The 27,660-nt window shown below is 39.3% G+C and overlaps 5 protein-coding genes across 5 annotated transcripts; 2 read left to right on the plus strand and 3 right to left on the minus strand.

Moving 5' to 3' along the window:
* Nucleotides 1-1,378: 1,378 nt before the first annotated feature.
* GCK72_002481 (uncharacterized protein) lies at nt 1,379-3,136 on the minus strand (the record flags this gene model as incomplete). The annotated part of the gene is made up of 7 exons (XM_053723450.1): nt 1,379-1,583; nt 1,636-1,982; nt 2,029-2,135; nt 2,205-2,281; nt 2,327-2,424; nt 2,544-2,756; nt 3,110-3,136. 7 exons carry the CDS (start codon nt 3,134-3,136, stop codon nt 1,379-1,381), a joined length of 1,074 nt encoding a protein of 357 aa, XP_053592095.1.
* Nucleotides 3,137-11,217: 8,081 nt separating this feature from the next.
* On the plus strand, nt 11,218-20,586 carry GCK72_002482 (uncharacterized protein; the record flags this gene model as incomplete). The annotated part of the gene is made up of 11 exons (XM_003111892.2): nt 11,218-11,288; nt 11,343-11,578; nt 12,668-12,918; nt 12,971-13,710; nt 13,787-15,164; nt 15,211-15,382; nt 15,431-18,827; nt 18,878-19,916; nt 19,973-20,235; nt 20,286-20,406; nt 20,491-20,586. 11 exons carry the CDS (start codon nt 11,218-11,220, stop codon nt 20,584-20,586), a joined length of 7,764 nt encoding a protein of 2,587 aa, XP_003111940.2.
* Nucleotides 20,587-21,201: 615 nt separating this feature from the next.
* Nucleotides 21,202-23,462, minus strand: GCK72_002483 (uncharacterized protein; the record flags this gene model as incomplete). The annotated part of the gene is made up of 10 exons (XM_003111841.2): nt 21,202-21,327; nt 21,518-21,751; nt 21,800-21,873; nt 21,921-22,011; nt 22,060-22,233; nt 22,533-22,778; nt 22,823-22,960; nt 23,004-23,129; nt 23,181-23,348; nt 23,427-23,462. The coding sequence occupies 10 exons, from the start codon at nt 23,460-23,462 to the stop codon at nt 21,202-21,204; spliced, it is 1,413 nt and encodes a 470-aa protein (XP_003111889.2).
* Nucleotides 23,463-23,745: 283 nt separating this feature from the next.
* GCK72_002484 (uncharacterized protein) lies at nt 23,746-26,236 on the minus strand (the record flags this gene model as incomplete). The annotated part of the gene is made up of 14 exons (XM_053723451.1): nt 23,746-23,899; nt 23,947-24,042; nt 24,090-24,259; nt 24,305-24,441; nt 24,487-24,617; nt 24,667-24,791; nt 24,839-24,955; nt 25,006-25,105; nt 25,152-25,292; nt 25,339-25,505; nt 25,555-25,659; nt 25,713-25,890; nt 25,939-26,012; nt 26,060-26,236. The coding sequence occupies 14 exons, from the start codon at nt 26,234-26,236 to the stop codon at nt 23,746-23,748; spliced, it is 1,872 nt and encodes a 623-aa protein (XP_053592096.1).
* An 863-nt stretch (nt 26,237-27,099) lies between these two features.
* On the plus strand, nt 27,100-27,639 carry GCK72_002485 (uncharacterized protein; the record flags this gene model as incomplete). The annotated part of the gene is made up of 1 exon (XM_003112093.2): nt 27,100-27,639. One exon carries the CDS (start codon nt 27,100-27,102, stop codon nt 27,637-27,639), a length of 540 nt encoding a protein of 179 aa, XP_003112141.2.
* Between the last annotated feature and the right edge of the window lie 21 nt (nt 27,640-27,660).

Raw genomic sequence — 27,660 nt, forward strand, 5'->3', positions numbered from 1 at the left:
AAAAATCACATAAGGGTCCCCCCTTATGAAAAAAATTTTTTCACGAAAAATTCGAAAAAAAAAATTTGCTTCGAAAACAATCAGAATATTGATAGAACACATGAAATAAACCAATTCCAAAATTTTACACCTTAGAAATTGGTTTGAACAGATTTCGAATTTTTCTTCATCAAAATTTTTTCCCATTTTTTGAGGTTTTCGTCAATAATTTGTACAGAAGCCATAAAATTTCAACTGATGTACTAAATTCCCGCAATATTTAACATACGATTCAATTAAAATCATTAGAAAACAAAGGGACCATTCTAAGATATTTTCATTTATTTCGAAAATCACATAAGGGTCCCCCCCATGGAAAAAAAATTTTATCGAAAAAATAATGCGACATTATTTTAATGCAAAAACGTTCAGAATTTTGATGAATGTTACAAAACCGCTTGTGAATAAATTTTGAACGTTTTTGCATTAAAATAATGTCGCATTATTTTTTCGATAAAATTTTTTTTCCATGGGGGGGACCCTTATGTGATTTTCGAAATAAATGAAAATATCTTAGAATGGTCCCTTTGTTTTCTAATGATTTTAATTGAATCGTATGTTAAATATTGCGGGAATTTAGTACATCAGTTGAAATTTTATGGCTTCTGTACAAATTATTGACGAAAACCTCAAAAAATGGGAAAAAATTTTGATGAAGAAAAATTCGAAATCTGTTCAAACCAATTTCTAAGGTGTAAAATTTTGGAATTGGTTTATTTCATGTGTTCTATCAATATTCTGATTGTTTTCGAAGCAAATTTTTTTTTCGAATTTTTCGTGAAAAAATTTTTTTCATAAGGGGGGACCCTTATGTGATTTTTGAAAAAATCGAAATATCTCAAAATGGTCCCCCTACTTTTTGATGATTTTAATTGGATTTAATGGAATACCTTGCGGGGAATATGAATACGATTTAAAATTTTATGGCTTCTAGAGGGAATTTTTGAGAAAAGTTGAAAAAACATGAAAGTGAAATTCACTTGAACGGTTTCTGGGGTGTCTATAGGGCTGAAAATTCGTGTAGAAGTAGTCAAGAACACTCCTAACATATACCGATAGTTTCACAGAGTTACCTGGAAAATTGAAATTTTTATGATTTTTTGGGTGAAAAGTCGATTATTGGGCATATTTTCTTATGATGACGTCATAGGGGACTGGTGACATATTTTTTGTAAATCACTACCATAGTGGTACATATGCTGTGAAAAGAGTTCGGATTGAAACAACTTTTTGCAACTGTGCCAAGGCCCAACACAAACATTCTCACTCTTACAGATAGTGCCTCTTAAACAGAACTTTTGAAGTCAGAAAGTAATTTATTAAAACTAAAGCAGAATAGTCAATCTTTACTCATATAATTTCCAACAGCAGCTAAACTTTGCCACCTCATTTTCTCCACTTCGTCATATTTTTCCATCAGATATTCATCAATTTCAGCTTTTGATGTTATCAGAGATCGATCATATTCCCATTTTGAAAAGTCACATTCACCCTGATTTGGTGGATTTATAAAAGGAGATCTCCACGTCTGCCGGCCGAGTAATCTGGAAGAACTGAGAAATGGAAACCATTGAAAAATGACAAAGTTTCACATACATATTAGATAAAACTCCGTGAGCAAACGTCGTTTGATGAGCATTTTTGAGTCCGTTCAGCATGAAATCTCTATTTTGACTCCATTTCGAATCGGTCAACCAGATTTCTCTTGTCCAGGCGGTGCCCTGAAACACTGGAATCCAAGTGGGACCGAGTTGTCTTCCTACCTTTTTGATTATTCTCAAATTATCGAATTCATGAATTTCCCCAATAACAGATCGAATACATGCTTCAAAAGTGTACATAATCTGCTGATTTCCCGTAGAAAATTCCAGATTTTCCAAGATTTTCAGACAGTTTCCGGCTTCCTCTGTGAACTGTGGGTAGAAGGTTTTTTGAAGAAGAATCTAAAAAACGTAGTTGTTTTTCACTTGAATTTGAAGTTTGTGGTACATGAAGTGCAGTGTTGTCATTGCTGGAAGATGGAATTTTCGTTTCGAATTCGGCAAGTTTCATGAGGAAATCACGAGACCAGACAGTGTTTTTGACAACATACGAATCTATAAGTTGTTGATTTTTCTAAACTTTCAGACTATTCGAAATACAGTATTTAAAATATGAAAGCTCACTAGTATCAATTTCCCAACTTGTGAACTTATCGTACATCGTCATGTCATATTTCTCATCGATAAACTCTTCCAATCTTCTGAAACTCAGTTCATTAGAATATTTGAAGTGGAAATTAACTTACATATCGTTATTCACTACAGCCATTCCAGGTTCCAGTAGAAACACGTAATCACTTTCTCGAAGAAGATGGGCGACTATACAATGTCGGCGGAACATGCTCTGAAATACCAAATAATTTTTATGAGAATTTGGGCGAAAGTTTAAAAAAATTGAAAATTTGAAGAAATATAGTTTCCTGCTCCTGATTCAGTTTGAAAAAAAAAATGAATAAAACATACATTCTCCTGTTGACAGAAATGTCTGAAATCGGTGTCTTCTGCAATCTCGAGTCGATATTTTTTCGCTTCACAGTAACATCGAACAGAGTTGAGAGCAATATCATATTCTCTTTCAGCACTTTCAGAGTCATTCACAATTATCAATACAGTTATATCAAGTTGTTTACTTTGCAAACTTCTGGACAGGGAGAATTGATCTGGCAGCTCTGCTTTCTGAAAATAAATATTGTTGAGTGGGTAAATTTTATTCGGCATTCAATTATCTAAAGGAACAAAGAGTTAAATAGTTATTGTATGAAGATGAATGGGAGTTGAAGTTTCAATATCATTGATTTTCTGATTTTCTATGATTAGGCGATAATTATAATTATCCGTTATTGATTAACTTGAAGTAATAGAAGTAAAGTTGTATACCTTACTGCACGAGGCTGTATGATTAGTTATATCATCAGAAAACCAGCGCTAACGAAAAAAAAAATCAAATTTATATTGCTTGTCTTGTCTCTCTAGACCATAAATCACTTGGATTGAATCTATTTTCAAATGAAAAAAAAAACTGAACAAACCTCTTCTACAATCTTGTACGTTTCCATTTGATAATAAAAAGCGATTAGGAATATCACAACGAGAAAACAAACAATAATAGTAGAAGATCTTCGGAATAAAACATTTGAAAACATTCTCAAAGTGTCTAAAAACATGTGGGAAACGGTGAATAATTAGTGGGGAGAAGGTTCAACACAGAGAGAATAAACTCCTTTTTTGAAGTCTCTTTTCCTCCTAATCGAACTCCTGATCCTCCGTCTTTTCTTTCCCCGTAACGCGCATTTTTCAATCTGATAATATTGTAAAAAGGGGATGAGAAGAACGTGTTTCTTATTTCACCAGATGCCAACCTAAACACACGATTGCCATATTCCAAACGAGCTGGATTCAAATGTAGTTTGGAGGGAATTTCGATTCAAAAAGAGAAAGAGATAAGCATCGAATTGAGTACATCAAGTACGAAAATTGTGTGTCTTGGCTTTTTCCGTTGAAATTTTGTGTTGTTATAAAATCGTTTTAGATTTCCATTCGAACACTTCAAAAATTTTTTCGATTTACACGAGACAGTTTTTACACTGTTTCCCCATCAGAATCCTTCTGAAACTTTTTATTTTTCTTTTGTATTTAGATCTTGTTATCCTAATTCAGTTTCTCAGTTTTGTAGTGTTGTTTCAAGAGTTTCCACTTTATTTCAGAACCTTACCATCAGAATGTTTTCTCTTGTTATAAATTTTTGTAACATTTTCTTCTACTATCCCAAATTATTTTTCAGAACAACTTTACTTTTTCTCTTTCCAGATCCAATGGTCGACGGAACAACAACCGGACAAGTGCTGTGTCAAAACCGAAATATTTATTCATCAACATTTCCACAGACATATTCCCGAGTGAGGCGTCCAAAAGTCACAAATTCGGAGATACTTGAAGAAATTTTATCTTGTTCCTAATATCAAAAATGCCATTGTTTTTTGATACCGGCAGAGTTTGATAACACTCGGCAATCTTCTTCAAATTAACGGTCATCATGTTATTCTTTTCAATGCAGAATTCACTTACTAGTATGCTGAGATTTTTTTTTGAGTTTTGGCTTCAGACAAAACTGTCTGAGAATATTCAGTCAGCTGCTTTTGGATTGAAATCACCACGACGGCCTTCCACTTTCAGAGAACTCCAATGTAAGTAATAAAACTACCGTAAAAACTGTATTAGAGCGACACCTTTAATAGAACGACACCTCTAATAGACGGACTCCCTGTTTTTGGGTATTTTCGTTGTTTTTTTATTAATTTTTCATGTTTTTTTCTTCTGATTTCACTTTTATTCGCATAAATCGAATCTGACTGACTTTTAGAACGTTGTTCGAAAAATAAAACGACAGCCTCTAATATAACGACAGCAAAAACATGTTCGAAAAATAGAGCGACATGTCGCTCTAATACAGTTTTTACGGTATTTCGTTTAAAACAATTCATTTGGAATTTTATTTTCAGACCATTGACAATAAACCAATAAATTGCGAAGAATATTTGGATATTAAGAGAGAAGGGAATTCGTAATAGGCATCAGTTTGGATCAATTCCTAAATTTTCATATTTTCAGTAGGGAATTAAACGGAATTTTTTGTTGTTTGACTGCACTATTTTTTAATTCATTTTGGAATTTTATGTTGATAAATACTTTTCTGCATCTTTCTTGATTTGCATTTAATTAAAAACAAAATAAAGTCGAAGGTTCAGATTTCCATTAACTTCGATTTCACGTCTAAATGATATGACTACTGTAGCTTCAATCGTTTGGAGACGGAAGCCTGCTGTGCAGAGAAAACATGATGATTAACGGTGGAGCATAGTTTTCAGAGACTTAAAAAGGAGGTTGAAATGTGTTATCTAATAGAAAACATGCGAGAAATGATGAATAAATAGTGTGGAGAAGTTTAACACTGAAAATGCTCTCAGGAGAGAATTAACCCATTTTCGAAGTAACTTTTCTTCCCAATCAAACTCCTAATCTTCCGTCTTTTCTTTCCCCGTAACGCGCATTTTTCAATCTGATAATATTGTAAAAAGGGGATGAGAAGAACGTGTTTCTTATTTCACCAGATGCCAAACTAAACACACGATTGCCATATTCCAAACGAGCTGGATTCGAATGTAGTTTGAAATAAGGAAGATTGAAATCAGATTCTGGAATTTCGTGTCTGTGTATTGGTTTTTACGGATTTTCGTGTTGATATAAAATCCGACATTCTCCAGATTTTCTTTTCTCAGAATTATTGTTCTATTTTATTTTCCTTCTTTTTTAGTGGATAATATATTTTTGCACATTTTTGGCGTTTTCCGTCAAGATTGTAAAGATAACTTCGATGCTTACAATCAGTTTTTGAGCGCTGATCGAAACAAAACTCGTAGCTCCACGACACCATTATGGATTACTGAAGTCATTTCGATCCCTCGTTCTAATTTTTGTTTCATATTCTATTCTAACGGCATCAATTGCAACAATATATGAGTACTCTCGAAATACGATTTCCATCACGAAAAACTCATTAAAATGTTCCATTTCTCAAATTTAGTCTCTTGTAGTTTCATCTAATTCATTCGAAAAACCAGTTACAGTCTCAATTTTTCCTCATTTCAGGTCACATGTACCCTCTCTTCTTCTCACTTTTGTTCTTATCTTTTTCTGAATCTTTAAAAGAGAAATAATAAAAAGATAGAAATCTAAAGCTAACCAAGCCACAATACAAACAGAAAAAGTAGGGAAAAAGAAGAGAAAAATGGTATGATGAGAATTCCAAACATTATCAAAAAGGGAAGGAGACGTCATCAACATCTTATCAATTTGTTTGTTGAATTGCACTGTGAAATGGGGATTCTCAGATGAATAGATCAACATTATTTTGATGACGTTTCATTTGTCAAACTACAAAAAACGAAACACTTTGGACAGTTGAATGATGGTGCCATTCCTCTCGAATGACATGGTTCCTGTCTCTTTTTAAGATAAGATCTGTGCCGATGGAGACATTTTTGGAGGAGAATGAACCCATGAATAATTGTTTTTCGATCCAAACGAATCGCCGGAATGTTGGGAAATTGTTCTGATGTATGATACCCAAGGATTACTGTACTTCCAGTCCTTCGCTCTTAGTGGAGTAATAATTGACCAGTGGAACAGTAGGGAACATATGATACTGTATCACTATAGGGCTCCTGTAAGATTTTGAGACAACTGTAATTAACTATAAGACTAAGTGTAAGATCAGAAAAGATGAGCCAAGCATATAGGGTTTTCTGTGTATGTTTGCTCGAAAAATTAAGGTGGGGAGGCTTGGCGAAAACAGATATTTTGAAGTTGATAGATCTGGAAAATGAGCCATTTTGTGAAAATTCAGTAGTCAGCAGTTCTATTTTCTTCAAACTTTTCAGAGTTCGAAAAGTGTTTTTGAAAGTTTTCTGTACCTCGGATTGTTCAATTTTATTGCTTTTGAATTCAGCTTGTCTCAGTTCCAGGAGGATTTCGTTTTGGAGTTATCGGTTTTCAGATATCTCAATTTGTAACTTCGAAAGTGACAACCATCCAAACTTTCGCGCGCCAACGTCACTCCAGACCGATTGTATACTTTCTCTTTTACGTCATCTCCTCCAAAAAACCACACTCAAATCAGTAATTTTATCAATTTTGGGTGGTTCGATGTCTCGGTCAAAACGACATTTTAATTGATGATAGAAACCAGAAATGATGTAATTACATCGTGTCTTTTGGTTGCGGTTTTGATTTTGAAGTTACAGTAAAAAGTACTTTTTCTTTCCTCTTTTTTTGTTGTTTCAAACTGTACGAATCATATTTTTCCTTCTTCATCCCACGCAAAAAACCGTTTTCCAATCTATTTTCCTTGCTCTCCGAGTCGATTGAATGTGACTGTAAAGTGATGTTTCTCTTTCGTCTTCCCATCCGCCGCCTACCATTTTTCATTTGGAAAATTGATCAAATTCCGATAATTCTTTATCTTCTCTTATGTGTCATAGTTTCTCTTTTTTTTTGCAAAGTGAGAAAAGATTTGGTTTTGAGATTTAGAAAGTTTGAGATATCTGGAAAAATCGGATTCAAACTTTTTCTCGAATGAAACGGAAATTCTTGAAGAATAATTGAACATTGGCTTTTGCTAGAAATCATCCAATTCCTACTAACTTCGGAGTACTTGTCAATGATGATTGTTTAGTTTTCTAACGTGAAATTAGATTAGAGAGTTTACTTTTTTCACAGTCTGCCAAAGGATTACTAACCTAGACTCTACTTTAACCAAGATTGAAAAAATTCCAAGCTGTATATTATGAACATCTAGATCTTCATTTTTGTAGTTAAAAAGTTTTGTGTAGCACTCCTAGCTATTGAGATAGTATTCCTCGAACGGGTACAGAGATATAGAGAAGACACAGAGAGTCAGACACTCTAGCTTCTCTGCACTCTTTCCATCTTTTTCATCTATGCATAGCCGTCATTAAAACAGAGATATCTCAAGAACTAGGAAAGCTTTCTAAACGTTGTCAAATACTAAAATAAAAATCTTGGCTTAAAGAGTCAACTCAAAAAGAAAAAGAACCTGATCTAAGTAAAAATATACAATTTCTATAGTCACATCTTCACAAAAAGTACAGAATCTGCAAAAGAGTGGTTTTAGATTTTTGGTTCAGAACCTGTACTTTTGTACCTGATTTCTCTCCGAGTGACCTTTGATGTTGCAGCAACAGCAGAAATCATAGAAACCGTTTAGAAAACTCTTGATCTTTGCAGAATCAATGCGATCAGTTGCACTTTTTTGTTTCCATTCGAAACCCGATTATTTTCTTCAAAAACCAAACAAGTGCTTCTAAACTTTTAGCTGCAAAGGCATCTAATTCTTCTCAACAGAAAAAAGATCATACCATCCCAAATACGCATCTTGTTTTAACGAAATGGGGTCAAACTTTGCAAGGTACATCCAAATGGTTGACACCTTTTTGTGTCGGCGAAATTCTGCGGGTGGCTGATAACGTACTTTGAACGAATTCAGCTAACGCCTACACGATCTTGTTCTTTGAAGGTGGGTCAGCAGGACTGACGTCATAAAGTGAAAAAAGAACGAAGTAGGTATAAAATAACCAGAAACGAGCCGGTGATTTTCACCTGACTCAAAAAGTGGTACTTTCATAGTTTGAGCCTCAGTCATAATAATTACCCAGAAGCTATTCATATTTTTTGAGATGCCATGAGTTCTCTCTTCCATCTGCCTTCACTGATTGGGCGGCAACTCAAAAGTTCATAAAGGGCAAGCTTAGGGAAATCGAAAACTCGCTGACAGAGCTTCAGACTATGAAAGTACTACTTCTTTTAATCAGAAAAACTCGCGGATGTTCGGATTTGGCTCTAAAAACGAGTTTTTTAGGCCAAAACTTTTTTCTGTTGAAACCTTCTCACCCTCCCTATTCTCGAAAACGAGTAGGCGTTAGCTGAATTCGGTCAAAGTACACAATTAGAAAATCGTGTACTCGATTGAAGAGATTTCGTTCATTAACAAATCACGTGAACTGCAAAAACTGCAAACATCTCCTCCAGGGAGGGGGGCCACGAATGCAACTTTTAACGAACACAAACGGGGAGGGAGGGTGATGGATAATAAGTAGGTTCTGACCTCCTCTCGCTCTCCTCTTGGCTTTGACCACCAATCGTTTACATCGATGCGATCATGTCCCAAGGTCGAATCCCTCTTTTATGACTGTACGCTATTCTCTCGGATAGGACATTCAGTTGTCGAAAATCGTCCCGATTCCGCCGCCCCCTTTTTCCATGCATTCATCTATTCCCATCGTCACCTCTCACTTGTTTCTTCTTATGTAGCCCAAGAATGGTTGGGAGTTGACATGAAAGAAGAAACAAACTATTCGACGAATTTTTTACCTGATCACCAGAATCTTTTGATTCATTCTGAGTCAACTTCAGTACTCTGACTCAAGTTTTGACTATAACTGTGTCCATTTCAATCCATTTCAACCCTCAAAAACTGGTTCTGGGTCCTCTGACCTGTATGATGTCATCACTGTGTTTTTCAGTTTAGGTTCTTTTTTAATAGGGGGTTACAGTAATTGTAGGTCAACATTTTCGGGATCTAAAACCCACTAGATTCAACTAATTACCGTAAGATAGCTACCATAAAAGTTATCGTTACCATAAACCAAGCATTTAAAAATAAGCATTAGAAAGCACTAGAAGGAATTACTGTAGCTTGAACTACTGTAGTCTCAAACTGATCAGAGCTATCTTTTAGAAAAAAGTTTCACTCTCCCAAAAAAGAAATCTCTCTATATCTCTACCCTCCTTCGTATCATTTTCTCTCTCTCTCTAATTTTGATCTACACCCAAAAACTCTCATCAATTTTCAGAATTCGAACGATGGATAACACTGGTGAAGGATCGTCCGATTCTAGCGGAACTTGGGAACGTATTTCTGACAATTCTCAGGTAAATTTCTATTTATAGCGTCGTCCCGTCCCCTCCCATCGCATCCCTCCCAGCCCATTCCTCCATTCCATCACTTTGTTCCCATCTCTCCTCCCCCATCCGACTGTTTTTTTCTGCTCTCCTTAGGCTCCGCCCACATTACAGAGCCGTCTTGAAAGGCTTAAAAGAGGGCGAGAGAATGAAAGAATGCGACCATTCAGCAAACTTTGTTCTTCACTTTTCCTTCGCTTATCTCTCCCGCAAAATCATTTTCTTCGTGTATTGTATCCTATTCTTCCTTTACTTCTTCTCCTTTTTTCCTGTCATACTTTCGGGGGTCGCGGCCGGTGGATGGTTTATCGACAACCGATCAGAAAGAGGGATACCGTATCTTCTTAGATTAAATCACACAGGTTAACTCTTTTCCTTTTTCTTTTGATGAGAGATACGAGACAACTCAGCGACGCCGTCTCATCATTTTCTCTCGGAGGACCGCTGATAATCTCTTCTCCTCATCTCAACCTTTTCTGCGAGTTCTCTTCTCCTTTTTCTCTTCTTCTTCGTCTTCATCTTTTCCGTTTCAAATGACACGGGTCTCGACTTTTCCGATGGATCAGCCATCCCCCCGATTTCTATCTTAATGGGAATAACCGATTTTTCTTGATGACGAGGCAAATGAGAGAGGACGACCCGAATCCGGTATATTGTCATCATTTCACAATTCTAGATCTTTCACATAGCTCGTTCGGGTTTAATGTCATATGATGATTTTAGAAATAGGATAAATAGCCAAAACTTAGAAGACGTTGAATAACATTCTTCTTGACTAAATCAGATGACCCTCTCATTGGAATTCCGGAAAATTCTTCTGGAAGGTTCTCTGATTATTCCTAGATTTTTTGAACTTTGTCTGGAAATCGGAAGTTTTTGAAAAGCAGATTAGAAGTGAGCAAATCCTAAATTGTGCTTTTTGGGTAACAGCTGAGACTGTAGATCATCAGTGCCATAATTTCTCAGTTCTTCGTCACTCAGAATTCCGCCATCACGTCATCTGAAAAAGTTTCTTTCTGATAATTTCCTAATTATAGTCTACTCAAAAATCTAATTGCTCTTGATAAATCAGTAGAAAAGTCCATCCCCCTTCAACAGTCCAGAAGCCGTCCTTCCCACTTCAGGAGACGTCCCTCCTCCCCCTCTCATTATCAGCAGAATCTCGGGTTTTTTGCCTCCTCACCCCACCTCCTAAAATTAGAAAAAAGTTGGTGTCTTTCGAACCTAATAGGCAGATCGTGTCTTCCTCTCGACGGTTTTTCCCGTCCCTCTTCTTTTTATCTTTTACCATCTCTACCGCGCAGGGCGCTCGCATCCGCATCGTCTTCTTCTTCTTTTCCTAGTTTTCGTTGTCCGGTCAGCCTCAACGTCTTCTTCTTCTTCTTGTATTCTTCCTTCTTTTCTTTTGTCATTCCGAGTACACGCCTCATTCACAAGTGTGTCCGGTGTTTTGTACGAATACAATCAATAAGTTTCCCTCATTTCAGACAATTTCGAAACACCAAAAATCTCTGTCCTCCTCCTCCCTTCTTTCCCTTTTTAATTTAACTCTAAATAGCCAATTAGTAAACCAATTGAATAATTACAGTCTTCGGACAACATGGAATCAAATAGTTGGTGGCAGAAGCAGGACGATATCGTTATCTCGGGAGTCTCGGGCCGATTCCCAAGGTATTTCAGTCGTGGATCTCAAGAAGCAGCCAGCTAACGCCTTCTAAATTTCAGATGCGACAACGTCAAAGAATTCGGAGATTTGCTTCTTGCCGGAGAGGACTTGGTAACCGAAGATGATCTCAGATGGCCGCCAGGCTTCTATGATCTACCAAAACGACACGGAAAACTGAAGGAATTGAAGAAATTCGATGCGGGCTTTTTCCAAGTTACACCGAAACAAGCAAATTTTATGGATCCACAAGTTCGGATTCTATTGGAAGCTTCGTGGGAGGCAATGGTTGATGCGGGTACGTCGTCTTCTCTATCTCTCTCTCTTCTTTTTTTCTCTTCGGGATATAGGCGACGGAAATGCGGAAAAAGTGTGTGATGTAGTACCGGGCAGTGGTAACCTTGAAGGGGGAGGATCGTCATGCGCGCGCACTACTGACCCCGCTACAAGTAGGATGTTCCACTTTTATGATTTAGGCGAGAAAATATTGAAGAAGAGAAAGAACAAGTCAAACAAATGAAAAACGGGGAAAGGTATTATCAGAGAAGAAATTGAATCTGGGGGAAGTGCAGAGGAATTAAGAGTACCCGTCAAGAAACTAGGAGTGTTTAGGTTTTCAGTGGACAATTGCTAGTTTTGAGATTGTGTCACAAAATAGTTGATAGAGCGATGAATTTATTTCTTGCAAGGTGTGAAAAGCATGTCTAGAGTTTTATTTTTGTAGTGGATTTCCACTTCAACGCCGTGTAAGTTTCTAAGCCGTGCAAAAAGGCTTCAACTACAAAAAATATAGATCTAATCAAACATAAAGAGCTATTAGATAACTTAAAATTTTGTGACACTCTCTCAAAAGTGTCTATTTTGCACTGAAAAACTTGGAAAACTTGGTCGAAAACATCTCTGATCGATACAGTGTGCATATCAAAAAGTAAAATGAAACAGGCTCAATGTTAGTTTTTTGCAAAGAATTTTATCTTGCGATACTGTAGTTTTTGAGAGCTTGCTGTAGTTGATGATGGTTTTGTACGGAGACAATTTTTATGCTAAATGTGTGGAACGTCCATTTTGAAATTTTAAGTTGAAAATAGTTGTAGACAGTGTCCGGACTGAAAATTTCCCATCATAACTTGTACAAATAAGTTGTCAATTCAGAAAATTAAATAGACTTGACACAAGCACAAACCTCAAAAATTTGCAAGAATGTGACTTTGAGACGCATCCTCAAAATAGCCAATTTCAGAAAAATATTGACAAATTAGTACTAGAACAATTAACTAATAAAAATGAGAAAATTACTACTTTTGAAAGTTCGCAATCGCTGTTTGTGCAAGTCATGAAAAACAACACAAAACATAGCATCTCAAACTAAAACTTTCTCTCTTTCCAGGCATAAATCCCATTGATCTCCGCGGATCCAAAACCGGAGTGTTCGTCGGATGCTCCGCTTCAGAAACATCTGGAGCACTGACACAAGACCCTGAATCGGTAACGGGCTACACGTTGACGGGTTGCGTGCGTTCTATGTTCTCTAATCGAATCTCATACACATTCGACTTGCAAGGTCCATCGTTCTCTGTGGACACCGCTTGCTCGTCTTCATTATTGGCACTTCAACTTGCCATTGACTCTATCAGACAAGTAAGAATATCAGAAATTTTGAAGGATATCAAAACAGTGATACTTCTTTCAGGGTCAATGCGACGCCGCACTTGTCGCCGGAGCTCATCTCACTTTGACTCCAACGGCAGCACTCCAATTCTTGAGACTGGGCATGCTCACAGATAAGGGAAGCTGTCGTTCATTCGATGACTCTGGTGATGGTTACTGTCGTACTGAAGGAGTCGCAGCAATCTTCATTCAAAGAAAGAAGAAGGCTCAAAGAATTTATGCAACCGTACTTCACGCGAAGTCGAACACTGATGGATACAAGGAACAGGGCATAACCTTCCCATCAGGAGAGAGACAAGCACAATTGTTGCAAGAAGTCTATTCGGAGGCTGGAGTTGATCCCAATTCAGTCTACTACGTTGAATCTCACGGAACCGGAACCAAGGTCGGAGATCCACAGGAAGCCAACGCCATCTGTCAAGTTTTCTGCTCCAACCGATCTGATTCTTTGTTGATTGGATCAGTCAAATCTAACATGGGACATGCTGAACCAGCATCTGGAGTCTGCTCTTTGACCAAGATTCTTCTTGCCATCGAGCGTCAAATGATTCCACCAAACTTGCACTACAACACTCCAAATCAATACATTCCGGGACTTGTTGACGGGCGTTTGAAGGTTGTCACGGAACCAACTCCACTTCCAGGAGGTGTTATTGGAGTCAACTCGTTCGGATTCGGAGGATCCAACACTCACGTCATCTTGAGAGCTGCCGATCATGTTGCTCCAGCTATCCACCAACATCCATTTACCAAGATTGTGACGTAAGTTAACAAGAAATTTAGGGCAATTTTCTTATTCTTGAAGCAACAAGCTCAATTTTAAACTTCACATTTTCAGATACTGTGGAAGAACCCAGGAATCCGTCGAGAAGATGTTCGCTGAAATCGAGGCAAACAAGGAGAATCTCTACCTTCAAGCCTTGTTGGCCAACCAAGCCAACATGCCAGCCAACCTTCTTCCATTCCGTGGATACATGCTCTTGGATAGAGAGAATGCTCAATCTCCAATGAAGAACATCACCAAGGTTCCAATTACCGAACCACGTCCAATCTACTTCATCTACTCTGGAATGGGATCTCAATGGCCAGGAATGGCTATCAAGCTCATGAAAATTCCAATGTTCGATGAGTCTCTTCGTGCTTCTTCCAAGACTCTCGACGAGTACGGACTTGATGTTTATGGAATGTTGTGCAACCCAGATCCAGAACAATATTCCAACAACACCATGAACTGCATGCTTGCCATCACTGCTATCCAAATCGCGTTGACCGACACCCTTACTGCTCTCGGAGTCTCTCCAGATGGTATCATCGGTCACTCGACTGGAGAAATGGGATGCGGATATGCTGACGGAGGAATCACTCGTGAACAAACCATGCGATTGGCTTACTATCGTGGAACCACCATCATGAATCACACTGAAATCAAGGGAGCTATGGCTGCTGTTGGTTTGACCTGGGAGGAAGTGAAGGCTCAAGCTCCAAAGGGTGTCGTCGCTGCTTGCCACAACGGAGCTGACTCAGTTACCATCTCTGGAGATGCTGAAGGAGTTGCCACATTCTGTGCTCAACTCAAGGAGAAGGATATCTTCGCCAAGGTTGTCGATACATCTGGAATTCCATTCCACTCTCCAGCAATGTTGGCTGTCAAGGACGAGATGATTGAGTCGATGAGAACTGCAGTTCCAGAGCCGAAACCAAGATCTTCCAAGTGGATTTCTACATCCATTCCAGAAGAGGACTGGGAATCCGATTTGGCCGCCACTTGCTCTGCCGAGTACCACGTCCATAACGCGTGCTCTCCAGTTCTTTTCTACGAAGCTCTTCAAAAGATTCCAGCAAACGCTGTCACTATCGAAATGGCTCCACATTCTTTGATGCAAGCCATTCTGCGTCGTTCTCTCATGAAGACCGTCACCAACGTTGGACTCATGAACAAGCCAAAGTCGGAGAACGATGACGAACTCGAGAGCTTCTTGGGATCCCTCGGAAAGATCTACCAAGCCGGAGTCAACATCCAGATCTCTGAACTCTATCCAGGAGGTCAATACAAGGGAGTCGTTCCAAAGGGAACTCCAATGATTGGACCAATGTGGCAATGGGATCACTCTCAAGACTGGCAGACCATTGATGGACGTCATATGGTTGCTGGAGGTGGTGGCTCCATTCCAGCCTCGGCTACCTACAACATTGATCCATTCGCTGCTGACTCGAAGGTAAAATTGTTTGCGAATCATTAAAATTAGTTTAATTATTTTTCAGGAAGCCTACCTTCTTGACCATTGCATCGACGGACGTGTTCTCTATCCATTCACCGGACACATGGTCCTCGCCTGGAAAACTTTGTGCAAGCTGAAGAGTTTGGACTTCCAAAAGACTCCAGTTGTCTTCGAGAACATCAATGTCTACTCTGCTACCATTGTGACCAAGCCAAGTAAGTCTAATTAAGCTAATTATCTAGTATCAATTACTTTATTTTCAGTCAAATTGGACGTTGTCTTGTCCCCTGGAAACGGATACTTCGAGATTATCTCCGATGAACAAGTCGCTGCTTCTGGAAGAATCTATGTTCCAGAAGACAACCAACCATTCTATTACGGAAAGCTTGAAGACATTCGCACTTCTGAAATTGCTGACCGTATTGAGTTGGACACGGAGGATGCGTACAAGGAGTTCCTCCTCAGAGGATACGAGTACGGACAGGCTTTCCGTGGAATCTACAAGACCTGCAACTCTGGAGAACGTGGATATTTGTACTGGACTGGAAACTGGGTCACCTTCTTGGATTCCCTTCTCCAAACCGCTCTTCTTGCTGAGAGATCCGATACTCTTCGTCTTCCAACACGTGTTCGTCATCTCCGTATCGATCCAAATAAACATTTGGAGCATGTTGTCGAAAGAGACGGAATCCAAGTTGTTGAGCTGAGAAACGACCATTCAACGAATGGATGTATCGCCGGAGGTGTTGAGTGCTGTGACTTGAATGCCCATTCTGTTGCCAGAAGAATTCAAGTCTCCGGACAACTCTACCACGAGAAGGTCTACTTCGTCCCGCATTTTGACCAGAACTGTCTCAAGGAGCAACCAGAGACAAGTACCATTCTCAAGGACTACGCTGCCGTCATCAAGCAAACTCTCTACAATGGATTCTCCAAATGGCAGAAGGCTGGTCTCCTCAAGAAATTGACGAACGGACCTCTCATTGAGAAGGCTTTGCCTGTACTCAAGTCATCGCTCAATGAAGTTGTTTTGGATGACACCGTCACTCGTTTCATGCACGATGGAAAGTGTACCATTCTTCCACATTTCACCGAGTTGTTCAAGATCCCAGATTCTGATGATTTCGCTGAAATGGTCATTGGAAAGCTGAAGAGCGTCCGTGGAATCTTTGAGTTGGATCGTCTCTGGGCCGGAGCTGTCATCAATGACAGAATCGTCAAGAGTCTGCAAGACATCTGCATTGAAAACTCCGCTGGACATCACGCCAAGATGGCTGCCGTCGACTTGGTCTCAACCGATCAAATTCGTCATTGCATTGAAGCCAACTCATCTCATCCACTTCTCGAAGTTGATTACATGTGCGTTGGAGCAAATGTCGATCATTTGGATGAGAGCACTCTTGAGATTGTTGGAGGAAAGAAGCAGAAGATTGTTCTGGATGAGAACTTTACTGGACATGGAGAAGTTAAGAACATGGACTACGTTCTTTTGGACAAGGTCTTGAACAAGAAAGCTAATCCAATCGCTTTCATTGAAGCCTGCAAGCACTTGATTCGTGACGATGGATTCTTGTTGGTCGTTGAAGTGACATCTCAATTCGAAATTGCTCTTGCCCTTGAGTCTCTTCTTGGAAATGAAATGGCTGGAGATGCTGATCGCAAATACACCCAATTCTTCACCCATGAGCAACTTCTTGAGATCTTCAAGGCTACCGGATTCAAGATCTGCAACTTCCAATCTGATCCAGCCCTCATGACCACCACCTATGCCGTCCGTCGTGTTGCTCCCGTTCCACGTGATCCTGCTTTCATCGATGTTGATGACATCAAGGAGTTCTCATGGATCGAGCCACTCCAGAAGACCGTTGAAGAGAGATTGAATGAGCCTGATTCGAAGACAATCTGGCTTGTCAGTAACAAGTGCCGTAACAATGGAATCGTCGGACTCGCTCTTTGCTTCGTTGAAGAGAATCTGAAGTCAAACAGATTCCGTTCCGCCTTCGATATGTCTGCTACCAAGGCGATCCGTGATGGACCACCTGTCTGGACTATCGATGATGAGGAGACCAAGAAGATCATTGATCTCGATCTCCATGCCAACGACTACATGGACGGACAATGGGGATCGATGCGTCACATCGTTGTGAAGGATGAGGATGCTCACGTCTACAAGGACTGCGAGCACGCTTTCATCAACACCCTCACTCGTGGAGATGTATCTTCTCTTACCTGGTTCGAGTCTCCAAATCAATACTTCGATTCGATGGCCAAGACTAAGTCGTCTCAAGAGTTGTGCTCTGTCTACTATGCTCCCATCAACTTCCGTGACATCATGCTCGCCTATGGACGTCTTCCACCAGATGCCATCCCAGGAAACTTTGCTGATCGTGAATGCCTCCTCGGAATGGAATTCTCTGGACGTCTCAAGGATGGAACTCGATTGATGGGAATCCTTCCAGCTCAAGCTCTTGCCACAACTGTCATGGTTGATAGAGACTACGCTTGGGAGGTTCCAAGTGACTGGACTCTCGCTGAAGCATCAACTGTTCCAGTTGTCTACACCACTGCTTACTATGCTTTGGTTAGACGTGGAATGATGAAGAAGGGAGATAAGGTTCTCATCCATGGAGGAGCCGGAGGAGTCGGTCAAGCTGCTATTGCTATCGCTTTGGCTGCAGGATGTGAGGTCTTCACCACTGTCGGATCTGCCGAGAAGCGTCAATTCTTGAAGAATCTGTTCCCACAACTCCAGGAACATCACTTTGCGAACTCTCGTTCTGCTGACTTCGAACTCCATATCCGTCAACACACCAAGGGACGTGGAGTCAACATTGTTCTCAACTCTCTTGCCAACGAAATGCTCCAAGCTTCTCTCAGATGCTTGGCTCGTCACGGACGTTTCCTCGAGATCGGAAAAGTCGACTTGTCTCAAAACTCTTCCCTCGGAATGGCCAAGCTTTTGGACAACGTCTCGATTCACGGAATTCTCCTTGATTCGATCATGGACCCAACTGTTGGAGATTTGGAGGAATGGAAGGAGATTGCTCGTCTTTTAGAGCAAGGAATCAAGAGCGGAGTCGTCAAACCACTTCATTCACACTCGTTCCCAGCTAACAAGGCTGAGGAGGCTTTCCGTTTTATGTCTGCTGGAAAGCACATCGGAAAGGTTATCATGGAGATTCGTACCGAGGAAAGCACCAAGATCTGCCCACCATCGAGAATCTCGGTTCGTGCCATCTGCCGTACTCTCTGCCATCCACAACACGTCTACCTGATCACCGGAGGACTCGGAGGATTCGGACTCGAGTTGGCTCAATGGCTCATCAACCGTGGAGCTCGCAAACTTGTGCTCACCTCAAGAACCGGAATCCGTACTGGATACCAAGCAAGATGTGTTCACTTCTGGAGAAGAACTGGAGTCTCCGTTCTTGTCTCGACCTTGAACATCTCAAAGAAGTCTGATGCTGTTGAGCTCGTCAAGCAATGTACCCAAATGGGACCACTCGGAGGAGTCTTCCACTTGGCTATGGTTCTCCGTGATTGCTTGTTCGAGAACCAGAACATCCAGAACTTCAAGGATGCCGCCGAGGCTAAGTACTACGGAACCATCAATTTGGACTATGCTACTCGTGACCATTCGGATAAGGAAACTTTGAAATGGTTAGTTAAACGAAAAGGACTAATTCAATAACTCAATAATTTACATTCAGGTTCGTCGTGTTCTCTTCCATCACCTCTGGACGTGGTAATGCTGGACAAACCAACTACGGATGGTCCAACTCTACTATGGAGAGAATGATCGACCAACGTCGTGCTGATGGATTCCCAGGAATTGCCATCCAATGGGGAGCTATCGGAGATGTCGGAGTCATTCTTGAGAACATGGGAGACAACAACACCGTTGTCGGAGGAACTCTTCCACAAAGAATGCCATCTTGCTTGTCTTCCCTTGACAATTTCTTGTCATGGAACCATCCAATCGTCTCCTCGTTCATCAAGGCTGACATGGGAGCGAAGAAGAGTGCTGGAGGTGGAAACTTGATGCAAACAATTGCTCATATCCTTGGAGTCAATGACATCTCTCAATTGAATCCAGATGCAAATCTGGGAGATTTGGGACTCGATTCGTTGATGGGAGTTGAGATCAAGCAGGCTCTTGAGAGAGATTACGATATTGTTCTTTCAATGAAAGACATCCGTACTCTCACTCTCAACAAGCTTCAACAACTCGCCGAGCAAGGAGGAACCGGCGGAACTGCTCTTCAAGTGAATGAGTTGGAGATGAAGAAGGACGGAGAAAGAGATGCCGAGTTGAACACGGTTGAGATGCTCGAGAAGCAAATGAACCAATTGTTCAAGATGAGAGTCGACGTCAACGACTTGGACCCACAGGATATTATCGTGAAGGCCAACAAGGTTGAGGAAGGACCAATCACTTTCTTCGTTCACTCCATCGAAGGAATTGCCACCCCACTCAAGAAGGTCATGTCCAAGTGTGAATTCCCAGTCTATTGCTTCCAATCGACCAAGAACGTCCCACAAACCTCCATCGAAGACGTCGCCAAGTGCTACATCCGTGAGATGAAGAAGATCCAACCAACCGGACCATACCGACTCATTGGATACTCTTACGGAGCTTGCATCGGATTTGAGATGGCTTGCATGCTTCAACAATCCGATGGACAAGATGCTGTTGAGAAGTTGGTTCTTCTCGACGGATCCCATCTCTACATGCAGACATACCGTAATGTAAGTTATCATTAATTGATTAGTGAACTCATTTCCTTACTTTTGAAATATTACAGGTCTACCGTATGGCCTTCGGAGTCACTGGAGATACCCTCGTCAACAATCCACTCTTCGAATCTGAGATCATGTGTGCCATGACTCTTCGTTTTGCCAATGTTGACTACAAGAAGTTCCGTGTCGAACTTCTCCAACAATCTGGATTCAAGGCCCGTGTGCAGAAGGTGGTGGACACCGTCATGACAACTGGACTCTTCAAGTCAGATGAGACTGTTGCATTCGCCTGTATGGCTATGCATTCCAAGTTCCTCATGGCTGATAAGTGAGTTTCTTTGAGTGGAAAGATATTTTCTAAATCTGTGAATTTTGCAGGTACAAGCCAGAGAGAAAGTTCCGTGGACATATCACACTGATCAGAGCTGAGCAAGGAGCTGCCCGTGAGGAGGATGTTGGAAGAGATTATGGTATCAGCCAAGTTTCTGATGATTCTGATGTAAGTTGACATTTCATTCATTTGTAGATACAAAATAACGCTCCCGTTAACTTCTCTTCATAATCAAATTAAATCCTTTTTCAGGTGCACGTCGTCGAAGGAGACCACGACACTTTCGTCCAAGGAAAGTCGTCCGCCAAGACAGTGAGCATCATCAACTCCATCATTTTGAACAAGTAGTTCCATCCCAACCACCCATAATCTCATCCCTTTTCTCTCCCCAATGTTTTAATTTTTGGCTTTATTCTTTTCGACTTTCAAATGCTTGTAATCTTTTTCTTCTTTTTTCTTTTTCCCTCCCCCCACGTGTCACCAATCTTGCTCATTGCTCAACAAAATTCTGTGTGTGTGAATGTTTTTTCTATCAATGGAGCTAGTTTCTTAAAATGATTTTCTAGGACTGCCCACCCTAGTCTTTTAATTTTTTGAATTCTATCTTCTCATTTGATTAGAAATTTAAACAATTCGTCTCTCTTTTCTCGATCTGTTCCTGTATTATTATGTCCACTTTCCCTCTTCACAGGTCTCTTTCTCTCTTTCCCCAGTGCCATGCCGTTACGGTTAAGTAGGTTACTGATTCTTCCTTTTCTTCACTTTCCCCCCATTCTTTTGCCCATTTTTCTTCTCTAAATTTCTATATTTTTTTAGTTTTTGTTTCTTTTCTAAATTTCTATTTTCCCGCGGAACCAATCTTCTTTCTATTTGCTTTTTTCACTGTTTTGTGTTCTCAATGTTTTGCTTTTCTCTGCCTTTGCTTTTAAAATTCTATCGAGCTGAATAAATGTTTATCTGAAATCAAATAGACGAATCATTTGGAAGTTTACTATAGCACACCACTCGACACTCGGGATGTTTCTCCATTCGTTTCGGAGGTTCCAGCTCATTCAACAACATTTGAAGCTCAGCTTTTTGAGTGGAATACTGAAAGAAAAGTCAATACCAAAGTGATTGGAAAGCCAAAATTCGGCTGATCAAAATTTACTAGTTGTCCAACGAATCCGTTCTTCAGAGTGTTTTAAATGAACATTCATATTTTTCAAAACTTCAGCTTACTAACTATATTAGCTTAGTATTGCATTTCCAGCCAAAATAGAACCGTCTCTGAAATTACCTGTGGCCCCAATGCATCAATACATCCAAGTATATCAAGATCTTTGTACAATCGATATTGCCACGGATGCTCTCTGAGCAATTCCGTTGCCGTGACGGCGCCTTTTTCATTCAATCGACCATCGTCGTACTTCAAAAGATCCGGAAGATGGTTAATAATTCCGAACTCAACGAGTTGAGAACGTTGATATTCATCTGCTGTTGCCAGAAGATTTCCAACAATCCAGAGAGACTCCTGTGAAGAAATAGTTATATGACATCAAATGTTTTAGTCAAATAATACCTTTCTGAATCGAGGTATGTCAGAATTGATTCCAGACAACAGCCATCCATAGAATCGATCAGAATCTTCCAGAACTAGAATAATTGGAACCTTTCTTGAATTCAATAAATTTCAAACTTACCGAAATCTACGTGTCTTACCGCACCGGCCACAATATTCGAGTAAATCCAGGCGACTTCACAGTGATGCTCTGGAATTGACATTGCGCGATGCTGAAAAAACTGGATTGCAAACTCAATAATTATTAAGACTTCAGATACCAAAACATATCTAAAATTAATCTTAGTGAGCAAATGATCTGTCTGAGTGTCACTTCCAACAGCAATATTCCCGAGTAGACGGAGAGCCGCCGCGTGAGATTGCTTCTCGTTTTCATCAAGGAATAGCAGAATAACGTGTTCGACAAGATTTGTTTGGGATTGGAGCATATCGATCTGAAAAATAAACAGTTTTAAACACAAAATATGAAGAGCTTGTTTTCATAGAAGAGTAACACAGCAAGTTTTGCTTGCCCTAATCGTTTTAGGCTCCAATTTAAGGCCCTTCTATCTCTCTGAACAGCTGAAATTTCAGAAAGCTATCAACTAGAAAAACGTTTAAAATGTTGTCTTGATTATTGGTAAAGTTTACAGAAATGAAGATCGAGGCTTGCACATCTTAAGAATTTCAAATGTATTTAACATTTCCTAACTCTCAAAATTTCCAATTTGAAAATACGTTGTGCTAAACTAACCCTCGTCGTATCATGAGTGATATCCACTAAATTCGCCAAAGTCCACAGAACCATTGGAGCACAATTCATCCTTTCAATCACTTCAGTATCAAGAATCAAATTCGAAAATGTTCGAATGAAAGATCGAGCAACTGGAGCGAGCATTGTAGCTCTACCTCCGGTTAGAATATTATTGATACACCAAATGAGTTGACGACGTTCGGTATCTTCGAGTTGATGCGAATTTTGTAACATTTTTGAGAGTATCTGAATCTCAAAAGGTATTTTTAGAACTGAAAGGTGTACTGTACTTTCAAAAGTTTAGGTCTACGACACATCGTTTTACAACTGACACAATCAGCTGAAATGTTTGCAATCGCCCAGATGGATTGATTGGAAAGACGAGGGTTTGAAGAGCGAATAAGTTGAGTTAGAACCTCGAGAACATTCTGAATACTTGAAAATAAAGATTGAATCGCCTTTCAGACAAACCGAATTCACGAAGAGATGAGTCACTTCTTTACTGATACAGCACATATTTGTAATGATCCAAACTGCATTAATCTCTCCGTCGACATCCAGAATCTCACTACGAAGTGCATTCAAAACTCCGTTTTTCTGAAAATTTCAAAGAGACAGAGCTCCAACACTATCTTTAGGAAAACATACAATTCTGACATAAAACTGATCTCTGATCAAAATATCCGAGCCATCATGGATGCTTGCAAACGCTTTTCGAAAGAAGTAGAGAGCCGTTGACACTTGAATTCGACACGAAGATTCTAGCATTGTAACGAATAGATTGATGTTGAATGTATCGGATTCTGGAGGGGTGGCCTAGAAATGGTTTTTCCTATTTTATATGAAGACTCTATCTGTCTGTTTATTGGGATGCCCGAACTCCAATATTCTTACCGTTTCATTTTTTTCTTTCTTCGAAGACTTCACCATTTTCTCCGATAGTCGACAGAGTGAATGAATAAATTTTGGTAGATCAGAATTTCTCATAACAAGTTATGAGTTCACGTACTTTTGAAAGTTCAATAGTTGGGATTTTAAATTTTAAAACTGTAAAATTCACAGAACGAGGGTGGTTGGATTTCGAATCAGATTCTTACTGTTTGAAGAACTTTGTTTTGAATTAACGAAACGTATCTTGCTTTTTATTCATGGATATCTTGAAATTACCAAGTAAATTTTATAATTGAAAGACGACGATTGATAGTTTAAATTGTTAAAAATTCTCTTCTTTGACTGCCGAGAGTTCGTAATTTGTTGGGTCGACAGAGCGGTCCCATGCATTGAAATTGTCGGCAGCGTCTGGCTCTTCATCTGATTCTCCGTCACTTTCTTCGTCTTCATTCCATTTTGGATCTGTATCCATTCTTCTGAAAGTATTATTTATAATAGACCGGTAAGACTAATTAAGACAAACTTTATAATTCCGAGTGCAGAATTCAACAGAGTTTCATTCAATGATAGGGCGGAATGACGATTGCGTGTGGATGAGGAAACAACTTCTGAGCATTCACTGAAATATAAAAATTGAACTTTTTAAAATCTAATTGATTAACCAACCTAAAATATCTTTCGGCTTGAATAGAAGATTGTGGGGCGCTGAGAACATCTTTTGCAAGACGACAAAGCGTTGGAAACCGTGATTGATTCATTCTCCAATACTGCAACGGACACGAATCTAATGCAACTCGATAAGTCAAGACTGATGCTTTGTAATTGACGATTTCAGTCTGAAAATATATGTGTTACTCGATTTATTGGAACTAAATGAATACTTCTATAGATCCTGGAACAGTGGATTGTGTCAGCGACTCGATAAATTTCGAAAAATGTGTGTCCGATGGTCTTTTACGTTTAGCAGCAGGTTCTGGATTCTGATCATTTGATGCATTAATAAGACGGTAGTTATCTGCTGAAAGAGAATATCAAGGATGCTCTTGCAAAATGTTTGTCTCACCACAATAACTTTCTACAAGTTTCTCAACGTCTTTCCAGCTTTTTTGCAGCAATACTCCGTCTGTATAAGACAATCTCGGGTCTACAAATGTTGTGAGAAGTGCAATGTCATTTTCCAGAAAGCGTTGAAACCTAGATAATAATAATAATCAATTTCCGTAGAAGAGTGATAATGACTTACTGATGAACGGTTTCTTCAGTGAGGACCTTAACAACTGGATGATTGTGTCTCTGATTGTTGAGGAAGTCGGAAAGACTTGCGAAATGGATCAGAACCTCTGAGCAGAATGTTTTGTCTGATTCGACCTGAAAACTTCAAGTTAGAGAACTATTCATCAGAAGAAACTTATCACCTGATTGATGGCTTCAAGATAAGGAGTTGCACATTGAACAAAGATTTCTAGATTCTCCTTTTCTTGTTCGGATAATATGAACTCCTGGCCACGGGTCAACGATTTGATGCTCTCGTACTGAAAATATCATTGATATTTCGAAGTGACTTAAAAAAAACATTATTTACATGAGTAAGAAAAGCTCGAGCGAAAGAAATGCATCTGCCTGGTCTGTCGGTACGGAACGGAAGTGGGAGTCTACTTTCAATTCTGAGTGATGATGAGCTTCTGAAAGAAATTATGTTAATTTCAGAACATTGATTACCCTACTTACTCTCTGAATCGTGTTCTTTCGGATTTCGATCTTGATAAGTGCGAAACTAAGCCGTTGACTTTATTCATCACTTCAACAAGCAACGGGATTTCAGAAGCAGCGTTCACAATATGTGATAAAGCTTCAGCTGCACAAAGAACTCTGAATTATTTTTGTTCTATTTATAATGTGTTCAACGGTCTCTTACTGATGGTAGACATTCGTGTTCAAAAATCCCTGCAAATTTGATCTTTCATCAGTGATTGTTCCCATAATTTTCGAAAAATCAAGATTATATTCAATCAGCAGCCCGGCTGCTAATTCTTCAATGTTTTCCGATGTGACCTTTCCAGCAATGTTTCGTATACCGAGTAACTGAAAATTCGTATAGATATTGATTTGTTTTCTTCAAAATTAAACTCACAACTTTTCTCTTATTATACTGATCATCAGTATAGTATAGGAAGACAACATATATTGAGAAGTTTTCATATTTGTCTTCCCAACTGTCAAACGAGATGAAAAATTTCTGAAAAAAAAAACAAAATTTACACTATTACATCTTCTCGCAAAACTACGAACATCCACTGCACTCAACTGTTCCATCGTGTTTGTTATATATGATGTGGCATGCTTTGAAATAACTTTTCTGGCAGCATCTGGAGTTGGTAAGGTGAAATTGGGATCCAGAATACGACAGAATTTTCGAAACCATGAGTTCTTCAGTAATTGAAAAGAGGCGCCAGAAGTGCATATTGCCCTGCAATTCATGTAATGAGCCCTGAATATTATTCCCAGAATTTCTCACATAATCAGATTCTCGGTGGCTTCTTCATAATTAACGGCCGGATTTCCACGCGAAGCACGAACTCGTAGTTGCTTCTGAAAACATTTTCTAAAATTTCAGATGTTATAATCTTTGGACTAACGTTTTCATTCTGCAACTCCCTCAATTCATTTTCATGAGTTGACCTTATATGTGATATCATCCCCGATGTTGAGTGGAAGTATTTCAGTTCTTTATTGCATAATTGACATCTTACTTTCTCATCATCAACCTTTAGAAAAAACGACCACGCGACTGACGTTAATTCGTTTTTGGACATTTTGAACGGTACAAATTATAGTTATTTGTCTGAAAAGTAAATATTTTCAATTTCGGAGGTGATTAATATTAAAGGAAGTGAATAAAACTGCTTTTAAACGGTTTGAAAGAAAACAACAGCGAGAACAAAGACCGAAAATTAGTAGCTTTCCGGTATTGTCCTCGGGGACTACACGGTTTGTGTTGTGAAAAACAATGTCAGCGGCCCTCGTCGACTGTAAAGCCGACTTTCATCGGCTAGGTCCTTCAATTAAAAGTCGATAGTCGACTTGGCCGCATGCAAACATGTCGACACGTCACTATAGACACTTCGACAACGAAAGATTAAAAAAAGAGAGAGGAAGGAGAGTGAGACGAAGAGGAGAGAACAATGACATCAAACCACTAAATGTGAATTGGTATTTAGATAGTGATTTGAACTTCTCTGAAAAGAAGGTTGAACATGGATTGGGTAGAAAAAATAAAGAAAAGAGAGAAAGAGTAATTGATAAGATTATAGTTGCCTGTTTTCTCTGAAAAATTTCCAAGAAATTTGTAAAACCAAGTTCATACGATTTATTATCGATTCTAAATATCCTCGTATATACTGAAATACTTATACTGAAACAGTACTCATGCTTCATTCAGACACCTGAAAGATATGCAGAAATCATCCCAGCAGTCAACTATACCGTATCCCCGCAGTACTGTCCAAGAATCGATTTCGGAAGGTGTCTGCGCTGTCCATCTTACGCTCACCCTTGATGAGCACCCGGGTCATTCAGTCACGCAGTCTACCTTTATTGAGTGTTCTTTTTTATTGTTCAGTCATTATTTCTCAGTTTGAATTTTCACAATTATTGGTGTTATTTTCAGATCAGAGCCATGTCAGTCACCGTTACGACTTTCAAGTGTGAGGAACTGGAACCTGATTATCAGAGCACGATGATAGACTACATGCACGAAACTATCGATTCACTCAAGAAGAATAACAAAGAGCTGGAAGATAAAAACCAAGAATTGCAGAATCATCTGCATAGTTTGTCGAACAGAAATGTAGAAGAGATAATTGAAGAGAACAAAATGCTCTTGGAGAAAAACAAAGAATTGAGTGAGAAGTGGAAGAATGTTCTTCTTTTGAGAGCTCAGCAGAAAAGATACAGTCAATTGATTTTCAAAAATGAGCATTTGGAAAAGAGTATCGAATTCTTGAATCTCAAATCGAAAAGCGATGAAAAATTCAAGGATGAATGTTTGAATAAGATCATTGGAGTAGAAGAGGAAAAGAAAGAACTTGAAAAGAAACATCAGGAAGAGGTTAGCTGGTTGAAGGAAGAAATCAAAATCTGGAAGAGCGACTTGTCGAATGAAGAGAAACAAAAGTTGATTGCAGAACTTTTTGGAAACAAGGGCAGTGTCGTTTAAATTTTTTGTTTCTTGTTTTTC

This window comes from Caenorhabditis remanei, chromosome I (assembly GCF_010183535.1).
Source record: "Caenorhabditis remanei strain PX506 chromosome I, whole genome shotgun sequence".
NCBI classification, from domain to species: domain Eukaryota; kingdom Metazoa; phylum Nematoda; class Chromadorea; order Rhabditida; family Rhabditidae; genus Caenorhabditis; species Caenorhabditis remanei.